A 24051-nucleotide genomic window follows, 5' to 3' on the forward strand; every position below is an offset into this window, starting at 1 on the left:
AGCATCAGTTAGTGTTGCCGAAGCCCCAAGTGAACCGTGGCAATGGCAGAAGAAGGGATGCTCTGCTGCCGTCAGGAGTTGCCTAGCAGAGTAGTGCCATCAATGTGAGAGTGGAGGCATGCGCGGGAGAGACGCCATGTGAGGATCTCCAGCCAGAGCACGCTGCCACAAGGGACCCAGTACCCCCACGATGACAGCTGGGACGCGTCCGATGTCCCCCAGGTATAAGGGTGCAACAAGTAGCTTGTAGAAGCAAGGAGAAATCACACTTTGAAGTGTCTGCTTTTATACAAAAGCTATAAGCCTAAAAAATAAGATAGGAGTATGTTGCACTAAATGAAGAAGTAGATATAATAGATGTCTCAGAGATCTGGTGGAAGAAAGATAATCAATGGGACATTTATCAGGGTATAAATTGTATCTCCGTGATAGGGTGGATCAAATTGGAGGGGGAATTGCACTGTATGTCAAAGAGGGAATTGAGTCAAACAAAATAAAAATTCTGCATGAAACAGGCAGCAGCGTAGATTCCTTGTGGATAGAAATTTCATGTGTGAAGGGAAAGAATATACGAATAGGGTGTCAGACCAGAACTATTAAACAGGTGAAGGTATGTTAATAGAAATTAGAAAAGATAGCAAATTTGGCAACAGTATAATAATGGGCTATTTCAATTACCCCAGTACTGACTGGTTAAATGTCACATCAGGGAGTTCTAGGGAGGTAACATTCCTAGGTTTAAAAATGGATGGCTTCTTGGAGCAACTGTTCCAGGAACTGACAAGAGGGGGAGCTATTGTAGATCTAGTCCTTAGTGGAATGCGGGACTTAGTACCAGAGGAAACGGTGATCAGTAATAACTGGAGTGTAGTCACTAAGGAAATCTACTGTTGCAGTGTTTAATTTTTGAAAGGTTAATTAACATAAAATGAGAAAAACAGCTAAAAAAAACCCTGAAAGGCTCGGCTGCAAAGTTTGAGACTTTAAATTGGGTATGGATGTTTAAAAATACCAGTTTGGAAGCCCAGACCAGTTTTATTCCACATATTGATAAAGGTGTCAAGAAGAGCAAACGACAGCCAGCATGGTTTAAAGGGAGAAGTGAAAGATGCTATTAGAGCCAAAATAACATCTTTCAGAATGTGGAAAAAAGATCCGAATGAAGAAAACAAGAAGCAACATAAGCACTGGCAAGTTAGATGCAAAGCGTTGATGAAGAAAGCCAAAAGAGAATACGAAGAGAAAGTTGCTTCGGAGGCAAAAACTCATAGTAGTAATTTTTTCAGGTATATCAGAAGCAGAAAGCCTGTGAAGGAGTCGGTGGGACTGTTAGATCGCAAGGAATAAAAAGGGCTCTCGGGGAGAACAGTTCCATAGCAAAGAGGCTGAATGAATTCTTTGCTTCAGTCTTTACTAAAGAAGAGATCTACCTATACCAGAGATGATTATCAAGGGTGACAATGCAGAGTCCTGAAATAAATCTTGGTGAACTCGGAAGACATACTGAGCCAAGTCAACAAAGTAAAGTCCAGATGGTATGCGCTCCATAGTACTGAAAGAACTCAAATATGAAATTGTAGATCTGCTGTTGGTGATCTGTAACCTCTCATTAAAATTGTCTGTTGTATCTGAAGATTGGAGGGTGGCCAATGTCATGTCTATTTTTAAAAAGGGATCCAGGGATGATCTGGGAAATTAGACAGGTAAGCCTGATATCAGTGCTGGGCAAAATAGTGGAAGCTATTTATAAAGAACAAAATCACGGAACATATAGAGACAAACATGGTTTAATGGGACAGTCAAAATGGATTCAACCAAGGGAAGTCCTGCTTCATTCTTTGTATGAATAAACACATGGATAAAGGTGAGCCAGTTGTAGCGTATCTACATTGTGTGAAGGCGTTTGACAAAGTCCCTCTTGAGAGACTCCTGAGAAAATTAAAAACCCATGGGATAGGAGGCCATGTTCTGTTGTGGATTAAGAATTGGTTGATGGATGGAAAACAGAGTAGGATTAAATGGCCAATTTTCTCAGTGGAGGAGGGTGAATAATGGAGTGCTATTTAACATTTATTAATGTCTGGCAATGGGAGCGATGAGTGAGGTGATTAAATTTGCAGACAACACAAAACCATTCATGCGGATTATGAAAAATTGCAGGAAGACCTTAGGAAGTTGGAAGAGTGGGCATCCAAATGGCAGATGAGATTTAATGTGGACAAGTGCAAAGTGATGCATGTTGGGAAGAATAATCCAAATCATGGTTATTTGATGTTAGGTTCCACTCTAGGAGTCAGCACCCAAGAAAAAGATCTAGGTGTCGTGGACAATATGCAGAAATCTGCTCAATGTGTGGTGGCAGTCAAAAAACAAAAACAGAATGCTAGGAATTATTAGGAAAAGAGAGAAAATAAGACAATATTATAATGCCTTTTTCACTCCATGGTGCGACCATACCTTGAATATTGAGCATGCAGCTCTGGTCGCCGTATCTTAGATATAGGTCCCTTGACAACTGGAATTTAGAGAATGCTCAGGAAAAATACAAAAAGTATGTAAGCAGTTTTAGTATTTTGAAGTTCAAGACCAGTCATGACATTTTAGATGTTTGAATCCTTCATCCTTTGCATCATATTCTAGGACTTTCATACTCAACCTCGTCTTTTAGGAGAAGAGGAATAGGTAACCTGTAGATAGTTCAGTGACAGGGTATCTTCTGGGTCTGTTAGACAGTACTAGCTATAAGAGTTTCCTTCGCTTATTAAAGATTTCTTGAGCCCAGGTTTGATAGAATTAATTGGGCTGTGGCTGTTGCTCAATATTAGTGACATCTTTACTAACTCTTTTATTTACATATTTGTTTCAACCAGGGAGTATTGAAGAGAAGTGGTACCTAGAGATCTTGCACAATGGGCAAGTCACTTGTCCAAAGTGCTCTGTAATAGTAAGGAAGACAGTGGAAGGATTAAAGAAACACATGGAGAGTTGCCGAGAGGTAAGGAGGCAATGGAATCCATTTGCAATCAAGTGAATGCAGAGGGGTAGAAACTGTTTTAAAAGCTAGTGTTTGGAAAGAAAAAAGTTGGTTCCCAAATCTCATTCTGTGATCCATGCCAGTGTTTCCCAATCATTGTACCTTCAGACTGATCAGTTATGCCATGGAAAAATCATCACTGCTAGATACTTGGGTCCAGACCAGCTCAAAAGCGCTGCTTCAATACCTTACAGCAATAAAAGATACCAATGGTAGTTCTTAAATGTGCAGGAGCTCCTTTCTGAGCACATACATAGTTGCACATCTCTTTCCTTCATACATACAGCACGAAATCTGTAGATTGGGAGTTAACATGTAGAGCACAGAAAGCCAGGCTCTGCTTTGTGCAGCAGATAAATTGTACATAGCACATCCTCTGCTTCCCCCTGCTCAGGCTCCGCTTTTGAGTCCTTCCAGCTTCTTTTGGGGCTTTCACTGCTTCTCCAGCTTTTCTTTTTGTCCTGTAGACCCCTCTATATTCACACTTCCTGCCCCACATTATTTTTAATGTTGGACTTTGGAAATGGTGATCTTTGCTGTTCACTGAATTTATAGCACACTGCACCTCTATGGTTTAGTGTTTGTGATGACAGACTTTTTTATGGTCACCATTGATTACTGATTTTCTGTCATACTGAGTGAAAGGGAAAGAGGAGCTGATACCAGAGAATGACCCACATAATTAATAGTATTCCGAGGCTTGCTAAGGGCCCTGTTTACTAAGGTGCACTATCATTTTTAGCGTGCACACAAAATTAGCGCGCTGTGTAGGCGCCCATAGGAATATTGTGGGCACCTACATAGTGTATGCTAAAAATGCTAACACGCCTCTAGCGTGGTTTAGTAAACAGGGCCCTTAATTTGATAATTGCTGTTCAAGGAGCTAAAACTCTGTATTCCGTCATTGCATTACTACAACTGCTAACATCAATTTTTTTTCTGGTACAGATGAGGGGGAGAATTTTTGTTGTTCACATAGCCACTGTTTATTCTTACAGGATGCATACACTTGTCAGCATTGTGGGAAGAAATTCAGATCTTCTGCTGGGATGACGTATCACCTCATGGCCTTTCATAACCTGGTATGCAGTCTTCCTCAGCTAACTCAAGCAATAGATTCTCTGTTATATTCCATGATTGGCCAATGGGATAATATGTTCAGAACTTTTTTTTTATTTTGTTTTTTTTTTTACAGTTTGCTCAGGGAGACACAGATGATCTTAATAATCAGCCTGATCGTGGAAGACTACGCAAGGTGCTGAAGTGTATGGGAAGATTAAAGTGTATGAGGAAGGTAAGAATCCCTACTATTGTAATTTGGAACCTTTCTAGGCTAGATAGCCTTCCTGTGTACCTACCTCTCCCAACTGTTTTCCACCTTCTTCCTTCTCCCTTCTATTATCTATCCCTATTTATTAGAATTGGTGGCTCCTGCATATAGCCAAAAGGCAGCCTGTGCAATTATAACTTTATTCTTTTTAATCCTACTAGACTGATGGATTGTTACCTTACCAGCAGATGGAGACAGAGAAAATGAACTTTGTAGTGACATCAGTATAAGGCAGCGATTCCCAAACCTGGCTTACTTACTGCTGAAGTCCTACTAGGCACTGGCAATATAGTTTTCAGGGGAGAAAGTGGAGGATTAGTGGAGTGGAGCTATCCATGTCCACCCAGCATGACTGCCAAACTTGTAATTCAAGGATGGCACTTTTGGTAAGGTGGTATCTTCCCACCCACCCAGGATGTTGAAGCTTGGTTACATCCTTCAGTCTGAGCTGGTCTAGCAGGATGCAAGGAGAGGTGACATTTGTTCTCACCTTTTAATTTCTTTGTCTTCATTCCTGTAGACTAGTCCATGTCCCACCTTGGAGTTTGCTTTTGCAGATTCTTGTCAATCAACTTTCTTATTAATATATTGGCAGATTCCAGGCTGTACCAGTCCTTGTACTGGTGATCACCAGATGGTGTGGTTCAATATTAAGACACATGAGGAGAGGGCTTATTCAAGATTGAAGGTTTTAGGCTTCAAAAGAACTAACTAATTAGTTTTTTTTTCAGATGTAAACTACTGGCGAGCGTGGCCCTAGTAACTCTCCAAGAGGCAGTTGAGACCCAGTCGGTTGGAGGAGGGTACAAGTGTAGAGCACAAGCAGCAGGTGCAGGCGGATCTGAGCTGTGCTGGGGATAGACCCTCTAAGTGGCCGCGGTGTAGCCCCAGGCGGGTGACTAGGCATTGCATGACAATGCTGAATTATAGTAGTTCAGGCCAGAAATGATCTTTACCTGTACCGCGTCCTTCAAATCACCCCCAAAATATATAAAGTCTCAATTGTCGGAGTAATTTTAACTTGACAAAATATTTCTCTTTTTTTTTTTTGTTGTTGTTGTTTCAATTTTTATTATTATTATAATAATAATTCTCTGAGGACAAGCAGGCTGCTTGTTCTCACTGATGGGTGACGTCCACGGCAGCCCCTCCAATCGGAATCTTCACTAGCAAAGTCCACCGCGCATGCGCAGCCGTCTTCCCGCCCGAAACCGGCTCGAGCCGGCCAGTCTTCTTTCGTCCGCACTCGGTACGGTCGTGTTTTCGCCGTGTCGAGCCCCGGAAAGTCGACCTCGCGTGTCCATTTTTCGACGTGTTTTTTCTTCGGAAAATCCTCAAACTGTTTGGGAAGTGCTCCGGAAGCCCTCTCGGGTTTCGTTTGCCCCTACCCGTATTTTTCAGATTTTGCCCCGGTAAGTTTTCTTTCGTCGTCGGGGTAGGCCTTTTTTCGGCCTCGGTCGAGATTTTTCTCCCTTAAAGTTTTGGTGCTCACTTTCGTCATTTCGGATTTTGATTTCGCCGGCGTGATTTTTCCGCCCATGACATCGAAGCCTTCCAGCGGCTTCAAGAAGTGCACCCAGTGCGCCCGGGTAATCTCGCTCACTGATAGGCACTCGTCGTGTCTTCACTGTCTGGGGGCCGAGCACCGTCCTCAGAACTGTAGTCTGTGTTCCCTGTTACAAAGGCGGACTCAGGTAGCGAGATTGGCCCAGTGGAACGTTTTGTTCTCGGGCTCTTCGTCGGCATCGACACCGGGGTCATCGAGTGCATCGACGTCGTCAGCGTCCAGACCTTCATCCTCGGCCGCCAGTGCATCGAGTGCATCGAGGCATCGGCCCTCTGCATCGGCGCCGAGACATCGGATAGCTGCATCGACGTCGGTGGTACCGGGACCTCGTCTGCTGATGTCGTCGGACGGTGGTGCATCGTCAGGAGTGCAGGTGAGGGCTGTCCATTCCCCTGCTGGTGGCGGTGAGCCTTCGGGTGGGTCTCCCCCTACCCTGAGGGCTCCTGCGGTACAGCCCCCCCGAGATCGACCTCCTTCGACCTCGGCCCCGAGGAAGCGACGGCTGGATTCTACGTCCTCCTCGTCGGTGCCGGGGAGCTCCGGTGACATGCTTCGGAAGAAGTCGAAGAAACATCGACACCGGTCCCCTCCCCGCGTCGGCACCGAGAGCTCTGGGTCGCCGAGGGAGTCGGCACCCAGCAGGCATCGGCACCGAGAGGACCGCTCACCCTCTGTTCAGGAGGTGTCGATGCGCTCCACTCTGGACAGCCCGGAACAGCCTCCACGCCCGGAACAGGTTCTGACGTCGACGCCGGCATCGACCTCCATGCCTTTCTCTGCAGCCGCTCTGAACGAGAGCCTCCGGGCCGTTCTCCCAGAGATTCTGGGAGAGCTGTTGCGCCCTACCCCTCCGGTACCGGCGGTGCTTGCGCCTCCAGTACCGTTGAGCGTGGCGCCGGCTGGCCCATCGCCCGGGGTGAGGTCCCTGACGTCGGTACTGCGTGCGGTGCCGACTGCGGCCACCTCCCAGGAGGGCTCCCCGACTACGTCGGCGGAGGGAGCTTCGCCGATGCGGGCGAGGGAGTCTACCTCTCGACGCCCCCATCGTGGACGTGGCTCCACCGAGTCGAGCCGGGCGAGGTTGCAGACACAGGTTCGTGAACTTGTGTCTGACACCGAGGGTGAGGCCTCGTGGGAGGAAGAGGAAGACCCCAGATATTTCTCTGACGAGGAGTCTGAGGGTCTTCCTTCTGATCCCACTCCCTGCCCTGAAAGACAGCTTTCTCCTCCTGAGAGTCTGTCTTTCGCTTCCTTTGTCCGGGAGATGTCTACGGCCATCCCCTTCCCGGTGGTTGTGGAGGACGAGCCCAGGGCTGAAATGTTTGAGCTCCTGGACTATCCTTCTCCACCTAAGGAAGCGTCCACTGTTCCCTTGCACCATGTCCTGAAAAAGACATTGCTTGCGAACTGGACCAAGCCATTAAGTAATCCCCACATTCCCAAGAAGATCGAGTCCCAGTACCGGATCCATGGGGACCCAGAGCTGATGCGCACCCAGTTGCTTCACGACTCTGGAGTTGTGGATCTGGCCCTAAAGAAGGCTAAGAGTTCTAGGGAGCATGCTTCGGCGCCCCCGGGCAAAGACTCTAGAACCTTAGACTCCTTTGGGAGGAAAGCCTACCATTCCTCTATGCTCGTGGCCAAAATCCAGTCTTACCAGCTCTACACGAGCATACACATGCGGAACAATGTGCGGCAGTTGGCGGGCTTGGTTGATGCGCTCCCCCCTGAGCAAGCCAAGCCTTTTCAGGAGGTGGTCAGGAAGCTGAAGGCGTGCAGAAAATTCCTGGCCAGAGGGGTGTATGACACCTTTGATGTTGCGTCCAGGGCCGCTGCTCAAGGTGTGGTGATGCGCAGGCTCTCATGGCTGCGTGCCTCCGACCTGGAGAATAGACTCCAGCAGCGGATTGCGGACTCGCCTTGCCGTGCGGACAATATTTTTGGAGAGAAGGTCGAGCAGGTGGTAGAGCATCTCCACCAGCGGGACACCGCATTCGACAAGTTCTCCCGCCGGCAGCCTTCAGCCTCTACCTCTACAGGTAGAAGATTTTTTGGGGGAAGGAGGACTGTTCCCTACTCTTCTGGCAAGCGTAGGTACAATCCCCCTTCTCGACAGCCTGCGGCCCAGGCTAAGCCCCAGCGCGCTCGCTCTCGTCAGCAGCGTGCGTCTCAGCAAGGCCCCGCGGCTCCCTAGCAAAAGCAAGGGGCGAGCTTTTGACTGGCTCCAGCAGAGCATAGCCGACATCCAAGTGTCCGTGCCGGGCGACCTGCCGGTCGGGGGGAGGTTGAAAGCTTTTCACCAAAGGTGGCCTCTCATAACCTCCGATCAGTGGGTTCTGCAAATAGTCCGGCAAGGATACACCCTCAATTTGGCCTCAAAACCTCCAAATTGTCCACCGGGAGCTCAGTCTTACAGCTTCCAGCACAAGCAGGTACTTGCAGAGGAACTCTCCGCCCTTCTCAGCGCCAATGCGGTCGAGCCCGTGCCATCCGGGCAAGAAGGGCTGGGATTCTATTCCAGGTACTTCCTTGTAGAAAAGAAAACAGGGGGGATGCGTCCCATCCTAGACCTAAGGGCCCTGAACAAATATCTCGTAAAAGAAAAGTTCAGGATGCTTTCCCTGGGCACCCTACTTCCCATGATTCAGGAAAACGATTGGCTATGCTCTCTGGACTTGAAGGATGCCTACACACACATCCCGATACTGCCAGCTCACAGACAGTATCTGCGATTTCAGCTGGGCACACGTCACTTCCAGTACTGTGTGCTACCCTTTGGGCTCGCCTCTGCGCCCAGGGTGTTCACAAAGTGCTTGGCTGTAGTAGCAGCAGCGCTTCGCAGGCTGGGGGTGCACGTCTTCCCATATCTCGACGATTGGCTGGTGAAGAACACGTCCGAGGCAGGAGCCCTGCAGTCCATGCAGATGACTATTCGCCTCCTGGAGCTACTGGGGTTTGTGATAAATTACCCAAAGTCCCATCTTCTCCCAGCACAGAGACTCGAATTCATAGGAGCTCTGCTGGATTCTCGGACGGCTCGCGCCTATCTCCCAGAGACGAGAGCCAACAACTTGTTGTCCCTCGTCTCGCGGGTGCGAGCGTCCCAGCAGATCACAGCTCGGCAGATGTTGAGATTGCTGGGCCACATGGCCTCCACAGTTCATGTGACTCCCATGGCCCGCCTTCACATGAGATCTGCTCAATGGACCCTAGCTTCCCAGTGGTTCCAAGCTGCTGGGGATCTAGAAGACGTGATCCACCTGTCCACGAGTTTTCTCGAATCCCTGTATTGGTGGACGATTTGGTCCAATTTGACTCTGGGACGTCCTTTCCAAATTCCTCAGCCACAAAAAGTGCTGACCACGGATGCGTCCCTCCTGGGATGGGGAGCTCATGTCGATGGGCTTCACACCCAAGGAAGCTGGTCCCTCCAGGAACGCGGTCTACAGATCAATCTCCTGGAGTTGCGAGCGATCTGGAACGCTCTGAAGGCTTTCAGAGATCGGCTGTCCCACCAAATTATCCAAATTCAGACAGACAACCAGGTTGCCATGTACTATGTCAACAAGCAGGGGGGCACCGGATCTCGCCCCCTGTGTCAGGAAGCCGTCAGCATGTGGCTCTGGGCTCGCCGTCACGGCATGGGGCTCCAAGCCACATATCTGGCAGGCGTAAACAACAGTCTGGCCGACAGACTGAGCAGGATTATGCAACCTCACGAGTGGTCGCTCAACTCCCGAGTGGTGCGCCAGATCTTCCAAGCGTGGGGCACCCCCTTGGTGGATCTCTTCGCATCTCGAGCAAACCACAAAGTCCCTCAGTTCTGTTCCAGGCTTCAGGCCCACGGCAGACTGGCATCGGATGCCTTCCTCCTGGATTGGGGGGAGGGCCTGCTGTATGCTTATCCTCCCATTCCTCTGGTGGGGAAGACTTTGTTGAAACTCAAGCAAGACCGAGGCAGCATGATTCTGATTGCTCCTTTTTGGCCGCGTCAGATCTGGTTCCCTCTTCTTCTGGAGTTATCCTCCGAAGAACCGTGGAGATTGGAGTGTTTTCCGACTCTCATCACGCAGGACAAAGGGGCTCTTCTGCATCCCAGCCTCCGGTCCCTGGCTCTCACGGCCTGGATGTTGAGAGCGTAGACTTTGCCTCTTTGGGTCTGTCAGAGGGTGTCTCCCGCATCTTGCTTGCTTCTAGGAAAGAGTCCACTAAGAGGAGTTACTTCTTTCTATGGAGGAGGTTTGCCGTCTGGTGTGACAGCAAGGCCCTAGATCCTCGCTCTTGTCCTACACAGACCCTGCTTGAATACCTTCTGCACTTGTCTGAGTCTGGTCTCAAGACCAACTCTGTAAGGGTTCACCTTAGTGCAATCAGTGCATACCATTACCGTGTGGAAGGTAAGCCGATCTCAGGACAGCCTTTAGTTGTTCGCTTCATGAGAGGTTTGCTTTTGTCAAAGCCCCCTGTCAAGCCTTCTACAGTGTCATGGGATCTCAATGTCGTTCTCACCCAGCTGATGAAACCTCCTTTTGAGCCACTGAATTCCTGCCATCTGAAGTACTTGACCTGGAAGGTCATTTTCTTGGTGGCAGTTACTTCAGCTCGTAGAGTCAGTGAGCTTCAGGCCCTGGTAGCCCAGGCCCCTTACACCAAATTTCATCATAACAGAGTAGTCCTCCGCACTCACCCTAAGTTCTTGCCAAAGGTTGTGTCGGAGTTCCATCTGAACCAGTCAATTGTCTTGCCAACATTTTTTCCCCGTCCTCATTCCTGCCCTGCTGAACGTCAGCTGCACACATTGGACTGCAAAAGAGCATTGGCCTTCTATCTGGAGCGGACAAAGCCCAACAGACAGTCCGCCCAATTGTTTGTTTCTTTTGATCCCAATAGGAGGGGAGTGGCTGTAGGGAAACGCACCATATCCAATTGGCTAGCAGATTGCATTTCCTTCACTTACCCCCAGGCGGGGCTGGCTCTTGAGGGTCATGTCACAGCTCATAATGTTAGAACCATGGCTGCGTCGGTAGCCCACTTGAAGTCAGCCTCCATTGAAGAAATTTGCAAAGCTGCGACGTGGGCATCTGTCCACACATTCACATCGCATTACTGCCTGCAGCAGGATACCCGACGCGACAGTCGGTTCGGGCAGTCAGTTCTTCAGAACCTGTTTGGGCTTTAGGATCCAACTCCACCCCCCGAGGGCCCTGTTTGTTCTGTTCCAGGCTGCACTCTCAGTTAGCTGGTAAATTTTTTAGGTCAATCTCAGTTATGTCCTCGCCGTTGCGAGGCCCAATTGACCATGGTTGTTGTTTTGAGTGAGCCTGGGGGCTAGGGATACCCCATCAGTGAGAACAAGCAGCCTGCTTGTCCTCGGAGAAAGCGAATGCTACATACCTGTAGAAGGTATTCTCCGAGGACAGCAGGCTGATTGTTCTCACAAACCCGCCCGCCTCCCCTTTGGAGTTGTGTCTTCCCTTGTATCTCTTTTGCTTCATATGAGACTGGCCGGCTCGAGCCGGTTTCGGGCGGGAAGACGCATGCGCGGTGCGCGCGAGGGCTAGCAAAGGACTTTGCTAGTGAAGATTCCGATTGGAGGGGCTGCCGTGGACGTCACCCATCAGTGAGAACAATCAGCCTGCTGTCCTCGGAGAATACCTTCTACAGGTATGTAGCATTCGCTTTATGAAACAAACAACTTGCACAAAATACAATGCACAATAGACACACTTTCAACAATGCTAAAGCATACATTTTCGGTCAATTTAATTTGTCCCCCCCCTCCCCCAAACAGTATATTCACATCAACCAAACATATTCATCTTCTGTTAGTGATTAGCATACAAGTCCTGTTTCATCCTACTGTTCATTTTGTATCAATAAGCTTTGCACAAACCAAACACAATTCCCCCTCCCCTAACCCCCCCCCCCCCCCCCCCCAAGACAACCTCTTCTACACCTGGGCTTGTCCCCGAGGTCTTTGGGACAAGTGCCCTTTCTCCCTATCCCTCCCCTCTTTTCCTTTTCCCCTGTCGTCCTGAGCCCTAATCAGTACTCCCAGTTCCCCAGCATCTTATATGCGTGCTAAACAATGTTGAAGTCTTATCCACTTCCCCCTACGCCGTAAATCTCCATCCCTATGGCATGCCGTGAGGCGCTCCATATGTAAAATTTGACCTTCCAGTCCCCCAGTGTCGGCGGGTCCCCTACCTTCCAGCATCTTGCTATAAGGCATTTAGCTGCTGCCAACCCCCATCTCATCAACTTGCTTTTTTTCCCCAAGTGTCCCTCTCATTGTATAAGCCCAAAAGGCACCACAGGGGCCTGCACACCAGAGAGGTATTCAACATAAGTACTAAAGCTTTCATCACTGCCTGCCAAAATGGGCAACCCTGGGACATAACCACCAGATATGCAAGAAGGACCCTCTGGGACCCACAGCTCCAGCAGAGATCCGACGTACCCGGATACATACGCTTCAATCTCTCGGGTGTATAATACCATCAAGTAAGAACTTTATATGCATTGTTCTGTATCAGTACACACACCAACACCCTCTGAACCTGTCCACAAATCGTTTCCCATTCTTGGTCATTAAAGCGATAATTTAAGTCCTATTCCCACACCCTTTGGAAACTAGTTGTGGATCCCATCCCCGCAAGTATTTATATATCACAGAAATGGGCTTGTGCACCTTTTTCAGTAGCCTCCACAGGTTTTCTAAGCTTTCCCTTTCTTGAAGGCTTCCTCCTCTCCACCCCAGTGTGTCCATGAAATGCCGGACTTGTAGATAGGAGAAAAGATCCTCCTCAGATAAACCGTACATAGAGCGCAATACCTCAAAGCTCTTCATCCCATCTCCCTGTAGCACATCACGAAAACATGTCAACCCTGCCTGCTCCCACCTCCGAAACACAGCATTTGTCCTCCCCACCCCAAATTTAGGTTCCCATCTCAAGGGTGCTAGAGAGGAGACCCTGTCCTTCTGTCCCCATTTCTTCCTCACCTCCCCCCACAACTCCAGAATGTGCCTCAAAAATGAGTTGTGGATCCCTACCAATTCCCTCTGGTCCATAAATAAGTGTTCAATGGGCGGTCAAGGCTATACCCCTGCTCCACCTGACTAGCTGGCTAATCTCCCTCCCTCCCTCCCACCCAATCTAATATTGCCCTTAATTGAGCAGTCACATTATACCATTCTAGCTTGGGTACCACCCTACCACCCTGCTCCGCTGCCCCCCATAACACCCTCCCAGCCAGGTGCGGTCTTCTGTCCCCCCCCCCCCCCCCCCCAAATGAACTGCTGTATGTTGCCCTGCCACTGTTTTAATGTCTGACTGGGAACTGCCACCGGCAAAGATTGGAATGAAAATAACAATCTGAGCAGGACATTCATCTTCACTACAGCAATACGCCCCCACCAGGGCAAATACGATCTCTTCCATCTAGACAGCTCCACCTGGATACGATCCACTATCTTCCCATAGTTTAAGCTTATATACTCTACCTAGTTCCCTAGGTATTTGGATCCCCAGGTATTGACTATGACTCTGCCCATCTAAAGGCGAATTGTGCTTTCAAGCTTCGTTGTTCCACTTGGGTCAAGGTAATTCCTAACAATTCACTTTTATCCATGTTCACCCGTAAACCCGCATATCTCTCATGGTCCCTAAGGATCCCCAGCACCACTGGCAGTATATGTTCAGGTTGTGTCACATAAAGTACCACATCATATGCGAATAAAGCAATACGATGTTCCTTTTGGCCTACCTTAATACCCCTAATATCCGGGTGGTTTCGTATCAGCTCGGCTAAGAGTTCTATATAAAGTGCAAATAAGAGAGGTGACAGTGGACATCCCTGTCTGGTACCCCTACCAATAGAGAAGAAAGGCATATCCTCCACATTGAGACTAGCCTTCGGGTTGTTATATAAAGCAGCCAACCACTTCCCAAAATTGTCACCCAAACCCATACGAGTCATCACTGCCCTCAAGAATCCCCAATTAACCTTTGGCCAAAATTTTTGCATCAACATTCAACAATGAAATTGGTCTACATGAGCTACAGACAGTTGGGTCCTTTCCCGGCTTAGGCAAAATCGTCACCCCGCCTCCGACATAGACCTGGGGAGTTCATTACCCTCCAGTACTCCATTGCCCACTCGTACCAAAAGATACCTTAACTCCCCCATGAAGCTTTTGTAAAATCTTGCAGTATATCCATCCAACCGGGGAGCCTTACCGTTTGGAAGCTTCTTAATCACCCCTTGCACCTCCCCCAGTCTAATTGGTTCCCCCAGCTGCCCTCGTTTTTCCTCACTCAGACTTTGTAAGTGGACCTGATCTAGGTAATGCGCAACATCAACCTCCAGTTCCCCCTCCGGGGCCCCATAGAGCTCCTTATAATATTTCAAAAAACATTTTGCAGTATCTGCATCAGCATAGTGCCACCCCCCCCTTTGTCATCTTTCATCTTTTGAATTAGAGTTTTAGCCCTTCAAGCCCGTCAAAAACGGCTAGCATGGCGCTGGATTTATTAGCAAATTCAAAATATTGTTGCCTTAACTTTGTTCTTATGAAATCCACCTCAGCCATCTGTAGCTGATTTAGTGCTCCCTGTACTTTATTAAGCTCCTCCTCCACCTGTGATGAGTGGTTCCTTTTATGCAATTGTTCTAAATAAATCAAATGTGTTCGGTAAGGTAAGTGACTGTTGCCCCTTTTCTTTCTCGCCCCCATTTAATCAATGTTCCCCTCACCACCACTTTCAGTGCATCCCACAGCACCACATCCGCCACCTTTCCATTATCATTAAAATTGCAAAATTCTTTTATGGTAGATTTAATTTCCTCCCGTATCTTCTCATCCCCCAGCAAGGAGTCAATTACCAGAAGCCCTGCCGCTTACTCTGACCTACCCCTCTAAGTCAAATCTAAGTCTGGGCATGATCCGAAATTTGAATAGGTTCCATCTCGGCCTCGTCCACCATGTGCCAACTATTGCGATGCACCCACAACCCATCTATTCGAGTTTAAGACTGTGCCGCATGTGAGTAGAAGGTATAGTTCCGCTGCACCTCCAACAGTCTACCACTTCCAGCTCATTCAAGAAATGTAGCAATGCCTTCCTCCCCGGGCCACTGAAGTACTCTCCCCCTGTGGAGTGGTCCAAGCGAGCGTCTGAAGCGATAAAAGTCCCCACCCAACACCACTTGTCTGCCTATAAATCCCTGAATTTTTTCCAATAAATCCTGAAAAAAATTTCCTTTGCCCCCCATTCGGAGCATAAATGTTAATCAAAGTGATCTCCTTATCCTTCAACAGCCCTGTAAGGGCTAAACACCTTCCACTAGTGTCTCAAAACTCCCATTGAATCGTGAACCCGCAATTCTGTCGTATCAATATAGCCACTCCCCCCTTCTTCTTACCTCCCTCTCCCTGGTGCACTACCACTTCCCAGAATGGCCTGCGACGCAACATATGAACATCCCTCACTCGTAAATGTGTTTCTTGTACAAATGCCACATCCCACTTCAACCTTGTCAATGCCTTGAGTGCTCTACTTTGCTTCCCCTGATTATTGAGCCCGTTTACATTCCAAGTTCCCACCAACAATGATAACCCCACCCCTCCCCTATGCTCCTCCCAGAGGTCCCTCCCTGATCAGCCCCTTGTTTTTGTCCTTGTCTCCTCTGTTCCCCTATTGCCCCTCGCCTCGCCTCGCCCCTCCACTCCATCCCTCCCCTTGCCTTGTGCTGATCTCAAATGTATTCTATCGGCCATCCCAGGAAGAATAACTACACCTCTCCGAAGGCTTAAACTAGTTCCACATACCATCCCACCCCATCCTCGTTTCCCAGCGACCCCCCCCCCCCCCCCATTCACTCCTCAACCATTCCTTCCCCATCCCCTAAACAGTCATGCCTCCATATTGTTCCCTTCAACCTCAGATTCATACCCTTCACTCTTTCAGACTTCTCATCCAAGTTCGTTATCTTATCTTATCTGTATATTGTTCTCTGCTCAGTAGGCCTTGTCCACCAGTCCACCCTCCTCGGGGCGCTCAGGATGCAAGTTTATCCAACTGCTTTCCGCGGTCAACCACCCGTTGCCAGGCCGAATCTGCTCTAGGCTCCATGTTGGCTCCCTACTGCTTTGCCTGTTCTGGAACTCCAATACACCCCAAGGATCGCAGTGCAGACCAGGCTTCTTCCGGAGTTTTCACCTTCCACCGTCAACCATACTGCAAATGGAAAAAGCCACCTGTAGCGGATCCCCTTTGACCTCATAAACACCGTGACCTCGCGGAACGATCTGCGTTTTTGTATGGTCATCCATGCCAGATCCTGGTAAAGGCCAATCTTCTAATTTTTCCATGAAATCTTTTTTTTTTTTTGCCGTTCTTTAAGCAGAATCTTCTTAATAGGAAAGTCCAGAAAGCATACCACAATATCTTTCAAGGATGAATCTCGCTGTGGCCCAGCAACCCGATGTACACATTGAATGCGGAGGTCCAGTTGCTGGCTCCCCCCTTCTGGATTTAATATATATAAACACAGCTCCTGTATCACCGCCTCACAGTTGCCAAAAATATCCAGTTCTGGTATTCCTTTAGATTGCAAGTTATTACGTCTCAACCTATTTTCTAGGTCCTCCAGCTGTTCCTTAAGTTGTTGCAATTCACCACTGTCCTTTTGTTTTATGGAGTCTCCCCATATCCGATTTTAATGTCAACACACCCTCCTCCACCTCACCAACTTGGGTCCCCAACTCGCGGATTTCTGTCCTGACATCCTTTTGTACATCTGTCCGGACCCCTGCCGGGTCTGCTTTTAAGTCCTGAAACCAGCCCACGACATCCGATTTAGTAATCTCACTAGTTTCCTCCATTTCTTCAACTCCATGTGCCTCCCCTGAGTCAGGGGGAGCCTCCACCATCTTTGTCTCCTTCCGCTCAGGCCCGTCGGATTCACCCTCAATTTCTCAGTTTGCACCGTCGAAAAATGGAATCGCTCAAGGCTCTTCTTTGGTGGCATTATGTTAGGACTGCTTTCCGCCCCTCCAGACCCCGAAAAGCCAAACTGTTCTGTGGGATTAGCGTAATTTAGTAAAAACCCCAGCGAAGCTCCGCTCTCAAGCAGCCATCTCGGTCAGTGACGTCACTTCCTCTCCTGTCAAAATATTTCTTAACATTGAGACCTAATTCTCTGAAGTCAGCTTTCATAAAAGTATGGGTAAGTATTGGACAGAGTCAGCAAAGATAGATCAGGCATAGTAATGGCATGGGAGAAACACAGAGGATCCTCAGTGATGTAGAAACAGTATTAGAGATGTGTATTAGGCCAGAATAGCAGGGTGAAGAAAAACCCACATTTTTTTTTTGTCATAAATGGTACACACTCTTCACTGAGTATGCACTATGTCTTGGCAGTATGTGTATGCACTCATAAGTACATAAGTAGTGCCATACTGGGAAAGACCAAAGGTCCATCTAGCCCAGCATCCTGTCACCGACAGTGGCCAATCCAGGTCAAGGGCACCTGGCACGCTCCCCAAACGTAAAAACATTCCAGACAAGTTATACCTAAAAATGCGGAATTTTTCCAAGTCCATTTAATAGCGGTCTATGGACTTGTCCTTTAGGAATCTATCTAACCCCTTTTTAAACTCCGTCAAGCTAACCGCCCGTACCACGTTCTCCGGCAACGAATTCCAGAGTCTAATTACACGTTGGGTGAAGAAAAATTTTCTCCGATTAGTTTTAAATTTACCACACTGTAGCTTCAACTCATGCCCTCTAGTCCTATTATTTTTGGATAGCGTGAACAGTCGCTTCACATCCACCCGATCCATTCCACTCATTATTTTATACACTTCTATCATATCTCCCCTCAGCCGTCTCTTCTCCAAGCTGAAAAGCCCTAGCCTTCTCAGCCTCTCTTCATAGGAAAGTCGTCCCATCCCCACTATCATTTTCGTCGCCCTTCGCTGTACCTTTTCCAATTCTACTATATCTTTTTTGAGATACGGAGACCAGTACTGAACACAATACTCCAGGTGCGGTCGCACCATGGAGCGATACAACGGCATTATAACATCCGCACACCTGGACTCCATACCCTTCCTAATAACACCCAACATTCTATTCGCTTTCCTAGCCGCAGCAGCACACTGAGCAGAAGGTTTCAGCGTATCATCGACGACGACACCCAGATCCCTTTCTTGATCCGTAACTCCTAACGCGGAACCTTGCAAGACGTAGCTATAATTCGGGTTCCTCTTACCCACATGCATCACTTTGCACTTGTCAACATTGAACTTCATCTGCCACTTGCACGCCCATTCTCCCAGTCTCGCAAGGTCCTCCTGTAATCGTTCACATTCCTCCTGCGACTTGACGACCCTGAATAATTTTGTGTCATCGGCGAATTTAATTACCTCACTAGTTATTCCCATCTCTAGGTCATTTATAAATACATTAAAAAGCAACGGACCCAGCACAGACCCCTGCGGGACCCCACTAACTACCCTCCTCCACTGAGAATACTGGCCACGCAATCCTACTCTCTGCTTCCTATCTTTCAACCAGTTCTTAATCCATAATAATACCCTACCTCCGATTCCATGACTCTGCAATTTCTTCAGGAGTCTTTCGTGCGGCACTTTGTCAAACGCCTTCTGAAACTCACTAGTTTCAGCATTGGCCCCTGAAATGGGGGGGAAAAAAAGAACACATTTTGTATAAACAACATGGGAAACTAAATGAAACGAAATGTTTTTTTGTCCTTCACATTCCTAAATGGTATTTAAGCTGAAGATCAAACAAGGTCTGCAAATCCTCATTAGGATTAGAAAATACAAAGAAGATGTACTTGGAAGTTTCTTTATGTTCTATATCCCCTTTCATCAAAACAGTACTGAATTTACAGATTTTAATGTTTATTTTATTAGTTGCCAAAACATCAAGGGGGCAATATTCAGCCGTCGGCGATGAGTGATTTTGCTCACTGCCGACAGCGTTATTTCTGGATATTCAAAGCTAGAACCTGTGCGGGCTTCAGCTTTGAATATCTAGTTATTTTTAAATCAGCTAACACATAGCCGTGTAAATCGATATTCATCACTTAAGCAGCCATGGGGTAGTGCATAAAAATAGAACAGACTGTGTGGTCCCATTTGTGCACTAGCCCTGGCTGTGTAAGGGCTGAATATCAAGTGCTGACTCCGCTCCCTGGAACACTCAGAAGATAGCTGGTTTTGTGTTCAGCACTAACCATGATATTCAGTGGCACTTAACTGGTTAAGTGCTTCTGAATATTAGGAGCTAGTCCCAATCAAGTGATTTTAACCAATTAACAGCTGGCTAAATCATTTTGAATATTGGGCAGCATATACTTTGGAAGAATTATTCATCCACACAGTTATAACTACAAAACTTGAGATGGGAACTTTGTAGTTATCATAGGAGTGCTTCTGGCTAAGTTGATTTTTGTAGAGGATCAAATATCTATTTAGTAAATATGATCAGAAGTAGATCATACTTAAAAAAAAAAAAAAAAGAATCAGAAATCAAGGAGGCCAATAAAATAATCCTTTATGTTCTCCAACACGTTTTACACTGTTTCATTGGGGATTGTGTGGAAAGACTTGGTTGAATATTGTTCTTTATCTTTTTCTTGGTTTTCAGGGTTGTTCCAGCAGCTTTACCACTATGATGGGATACCTGTACCATACGAAGAAATGTGGAAAAGAGGAGGCAGAGCTGGAGGTGATGGCCCTGAAATGTCAGCACTGTGGAAGAGCATACCAGTCACGGGCAGGACTTGTTTACCACGTCAGGACCAAACATGAGCCTGTAAGTACAAATTACTCAGAAATAGGATACTGGTGTGTATAGGCTGACCGAAACTGGGGTTCTAGGCTTTGACTGAAATTGAATCAGCAGCTGAAATTTGCTGATTGGTTTTAGTTGAAACCGAAAAGAGCACGTTCTCCCCCCCCCTCCTCCACTTCGTCCCACAGGAAATGTACAACCGTTTTTATGCAGGAACCAGAGGGGGTAGGAGCGACTGGAATAGGTCCTGCCCTGAAGAGGCCATAAGACCACCAGACCGTTAAAAGGTAGGCCTGGGGAGGGCCTTTAGGTGGTTGGGGGAAGAGGCTGGCTCGGTGGCACTCGCTTTTTTCTGGGGGTGGGGGGAGGCGGGACAGGTGGCTGGCCTGGCCTGGCCTGTCAGGACCTGGTCTCTGCAGGGCAGGTGGATGCAGGGGTGGGAGGACTTAGTCTGGTGGGGGGCGGGGTGGGTGTTGCTTTTGGCTGGACCACACTATACTGGCTTAATTCCCCAGCCTTGGCTCTGTTAAGGTTGCCCAGTGGGGAAATGTGTTTAAGGAAAGCAAGGGTTCTCTTATGCACTTCCTCACAGAAAATAATACACTTGGGGTGTAGAAATCCAAAAAAAGCAGTTGAGAGAAGAATTTGAGGCTGCATAGAGAGAGGTGTAACCAGCAGAAGAAAGGTGGTGCTGATGCTCCTGTGTAAGTCATTGGTGAGGCCCCACTTGGAGTACTGTGTCCAGTTTTAGAGGACATAAAACGTGAGCTGGTTCAGACAAAGGCGACAAAAATGGTAAAAGATTTGTGCCATAAGATATAGGAGGAGTGACTGGAAGACTTGAATATGTATACGGTAGAGAAAAGAAGAAAGAGGTGATATGATACAGACATGTACGTACTTGAAAGGTATTAAATATTAAAACAAACCTCTTCCAGAGATGTAGGAGCAGTAGAACTAGAGGACATGAATGGAGGTTGCAGGGAGGTAGACCCACGAGTAACATCAGGAAATACTTTTTCATAGAGAGGGTAGTAGACACCTTAACGCCCTTCCAGGAGAGGTGGTAGGGTCAAAAACAGTGAGCGAATTCAAAATTGCATGGGATAGATACAGGGGATACCTAAATAGAAAGAGAATGGAAACACAATGTGGCTGCTGAGGTTTTATCTTGGGTAAGAGTAGTGGGAACTGAGGCCGATGCCAGACAGACTTCTACAGTCTGACCTGCAATTGGCAGAAGACAGGTGAAGCTTCAGCAACTCCAGTGTTGTAGGTCACTTTATTGTCACATGCTGCAAGTGAGAGTGCTGTGCAGCTCAGGAGGGAGGGGAAGACATCTTGACTGGTAAGTTGAGTACTGTCAGCAATACTTGGAATCTTGGTTATAACCACACATCATCCTCATCGTGTTCAGCTGTCTATATGGTTGGCATGGTGGAGACTTGAAAACCAGCATTTAAGCACTGTGACTGGGGCCTGCACAGAGTGGTGGGCGTGGCTCTGGACACCTTGTTAGGCAAACTGGATGGACTGTGCAGGTCATCTGCTGCTGTTTACTGTGTTACTTTGTGCTCATGGTGCCTCACTGACTTAGACAGGTGTGGTTTCCCTGTCTCTCCAGTTTTTGAGAACAATAACATGGCAGCTAGAAAGCTCCCCTAATCTGATTTATCATCATGAATAATAATTCATTCTTTGCTCCAATGTCTGCTCCCTCTCATTAACAGTATGGAGGAAGAATTCAAAACCTGGCCAAGTCGGGAGAGGTTCTCTCTTCATTGAAAGCTGCTGCCAGGCAGACCTAGCTCCAATTCCGATTTCATGATGAATGAGGCTTGCTGAAGTGGAGCACGAGTAAAAGAAGAACTACACAGACCCCTGACGCAGGCACCATTGATATTACAGCATAAGATTGGAGTTTTTTACACTGAGGCTGTTTTCGGAGAAGGAAAGGCCAAGCAATGGCTGAGGGAGGAAATTCACCATTTTTCTACTCTCTCAAGTCCGCCTGATCCAGCTTCTCCCTGCTGGTTCCAGTCCGCCTGTTCCGGCTTCCTGCCTGTTCCAGTCCGCCTGTTCCGGCTTCCTGCCTGTTCCAGTCCGCCTGTTCCAGCTTCTCCCTGCCTGTTCCAGCCCGCCTGCTCCAATTTGTTCCTGTCTGCCTATCCAGCCTCTCCCTGCTTACTCCAGGCCTTCTGCTTCAGCTTGCTCCAGACTGCCTGATCCAGCTTGCTCCAGTCCATCTGCTTCAGCTTGTTCTAGTCCGCCAGCTCTTGCTTCATACCGCTTCAGCTTGTTCTAGTCCGCCAGCTCTTGCTTCATACCGCTTCAGCTTGTTCTAGTCCGCCAGCTCTTGCTTCATACCGTTCCAGCTTGTTCCAGTCCGCCAGCTCTTGCTTCATACCGTTCCAGCTTATTCCAGTACTGCTGCTGTGCTCTCCACCGCACTCACCTGCTCCTGCCTGCCTGCTGCCCAATCCACCTGCTCCTGCCTGCTAGCCAATCACCTGACTGACTGACTGCCCACCCTGAAATCTGCCTGCCCCCAGCCCATCCTCCTACCAGCTCATCACTCCCTGCCCGACTGCTCACCCTCACCTGCTTGTCTCCCAGCCCATCTACCTGCCCTGTGAACACCTCAGTCACTACTCATGGCCCCCATTCACATTCTACTCCTTACCCTGTCCCTCCCTAATCTTTTCCCCCTCCCACCGCTGTTTACCACACGATCTCACTACCCATCCATGTCCTCTCCCATCCTGCTCACTACTGCAATACCCTACCTACCCCTGTCCCCCACCACCTCACCATCCCTATTGTCGTCGTCCTCTTTCCTAGCTCTCAACCTTCAACACCTCCTTCCTGCCACGAACCCTTCCCCATTCCTCCTAAGCGCATCCCGTCTTCATCGCCTTCGTCGCCCTTCCTCACCCACCCTTCTCCGCATTCTCTTGCTCCTTCTCCTGCTATCAGCGGGAGATATCAATCCCAACCCAGGTCCCCCACACCTGTCCTCGTCCTCATCTCATCTATGCAAACATTCCCGCGATATCTTCAATCTCATCTCTATTCCCCTCCTTCCTCCCCTTCTCGTGCGCCCTGTGGAACGCCTGCTCAATCTGCAACAAACTTCCCTTCACCCACGATCTCTTCATCTCCCATTCCCTTCAACTGCTCGCCCTAACTGAAACCTGGCTCACCCCTGACGACTCTGCCTCAATCGCGGCCCTATGCCACGGAGGCTATCTTTTCTCCCATTTGCCCTGCCCAGTTGGTCGCGGAGGCGGCGTCGGGCTACTACTTTCGCCCTCCTGCAGTTTTCAACCTCTCCACCTACCTCAGTCTCACTGCTTCTCATCCTTTGAAGTTCACTCCATCCGTCTATTCCACCCGCTGCCACTCAGAGTTGCAGTCATTTACCGCCCCCCCCAATAAGTCCCTCCCTCCCTTCCTTCCTTACCGACTTCAATGCCTGGCTCTCCATCTTTCTTGAGCCCTCATCCCCATCCCTCATTCTTGGTGACTTCAACATACACATTGATAACCCATCCGACTCATATGTTTCTCAGTTCCTCACTCTTACCTCCTCCTTCAACCTCCAACTGAGCTCCTCCACCCCTACTCACAAATCTGGCCACTGTCTTGATCTCGTCCTCTCTTCTACTTGCTCACCCTCCAATTTCCGCGCATCAGCTCTTCCTCTCTCTGACCATCACCTAATCACATTCACACTCCAGCACCCTCCCCCTCATTCTCGCCCAACACTAAATACTACTTCCAGAAATCTCCAGGCTGTTGACCCCCTCACCTTATCCTCTATTATCTCTGATCTCCTCCCTTCCATCACGTCCTCCGAATCTGTTGACAAAGCTGTCTCCACTTACAATGCCACTCTCGCCTCTGCCCTAGACACCCTTGCACCGTCCTTCTCTCGTCCCTCAAGGCGTACCAATCCCCAGCCCTGGCTGACCCCTTGCACCCGATACCTTCGCTCCTGCGCACGTTCGGCTGAATGCCTCTGGAGGAAATCTCGCACCCATACTGATTTCATTCACTTCAAATTCATGCTAACCTCCTTCCAATCCTACCTGTTCCTTGCCAAACAGGACTATTACACTCAATTGACTAATTCCCTCAGCTTTAATCCTCGTCGTCTCTTCACCACCCTCAACTCCCTCCTCAAAGTGCCCTCTGCTCCCCCCCCCACCCCACTCTTTCCTCAATCTCTGGCCGACTACTTCCGTGACAAGGTCCAGAAGATCAACCTCGAATTCATCACCAAACCT

At 48.4% G+C, this 24051-nt stretch overlaps 1 protein-coding gene across 4 annotated transcripts in view; it reads left to right on the forward strand.

Moving 5' to 3' along the window:
* ZNF512 (zinc finger protein 512) overlaps positions 1–24051 on the forward strand; it is a 99258-nt gene that overhangs the window by 33728 nt on the left and 41479 nt on the right. For all 4 annotated transcript variants that reach the window (XM_030198576.1, XM_030198577.1, XM_030198579.1 and 1 more), the window contains exons 5-8: positions 2871–2995; positions 4033–4116; positions 4230–4328; positions 19616–19783. In XM_030198576.1, the coding sequence (XP_030054436.1) occupies positions 2871–2995; positions 4033–4116; positions 4230–4328; positions 19616–19783 (476 nt within the window). The remainder of the gene's footprint in view (positions 1–2870; positions 2996–4032; positions 4117–4229; positions 4329–19615; positions 19784–24051) is intronic.

The sequence above is a fragment of the Microcaecilia unicolor genome, chromosome 3 (genome assembly GCF_901765095.1).
Source record: "Microcaecilia unicolor chromosome 3, aMicUni1.1, whole genome shotgun sequence".
NCBI classification, from domain to species: domain Eukaryota; kingdom Metazoa; phylum Chordata; class Amphibia; order Gymnophiona; family Siphonopidae; genus Microcaecilia; species Microcaecilia unicolor.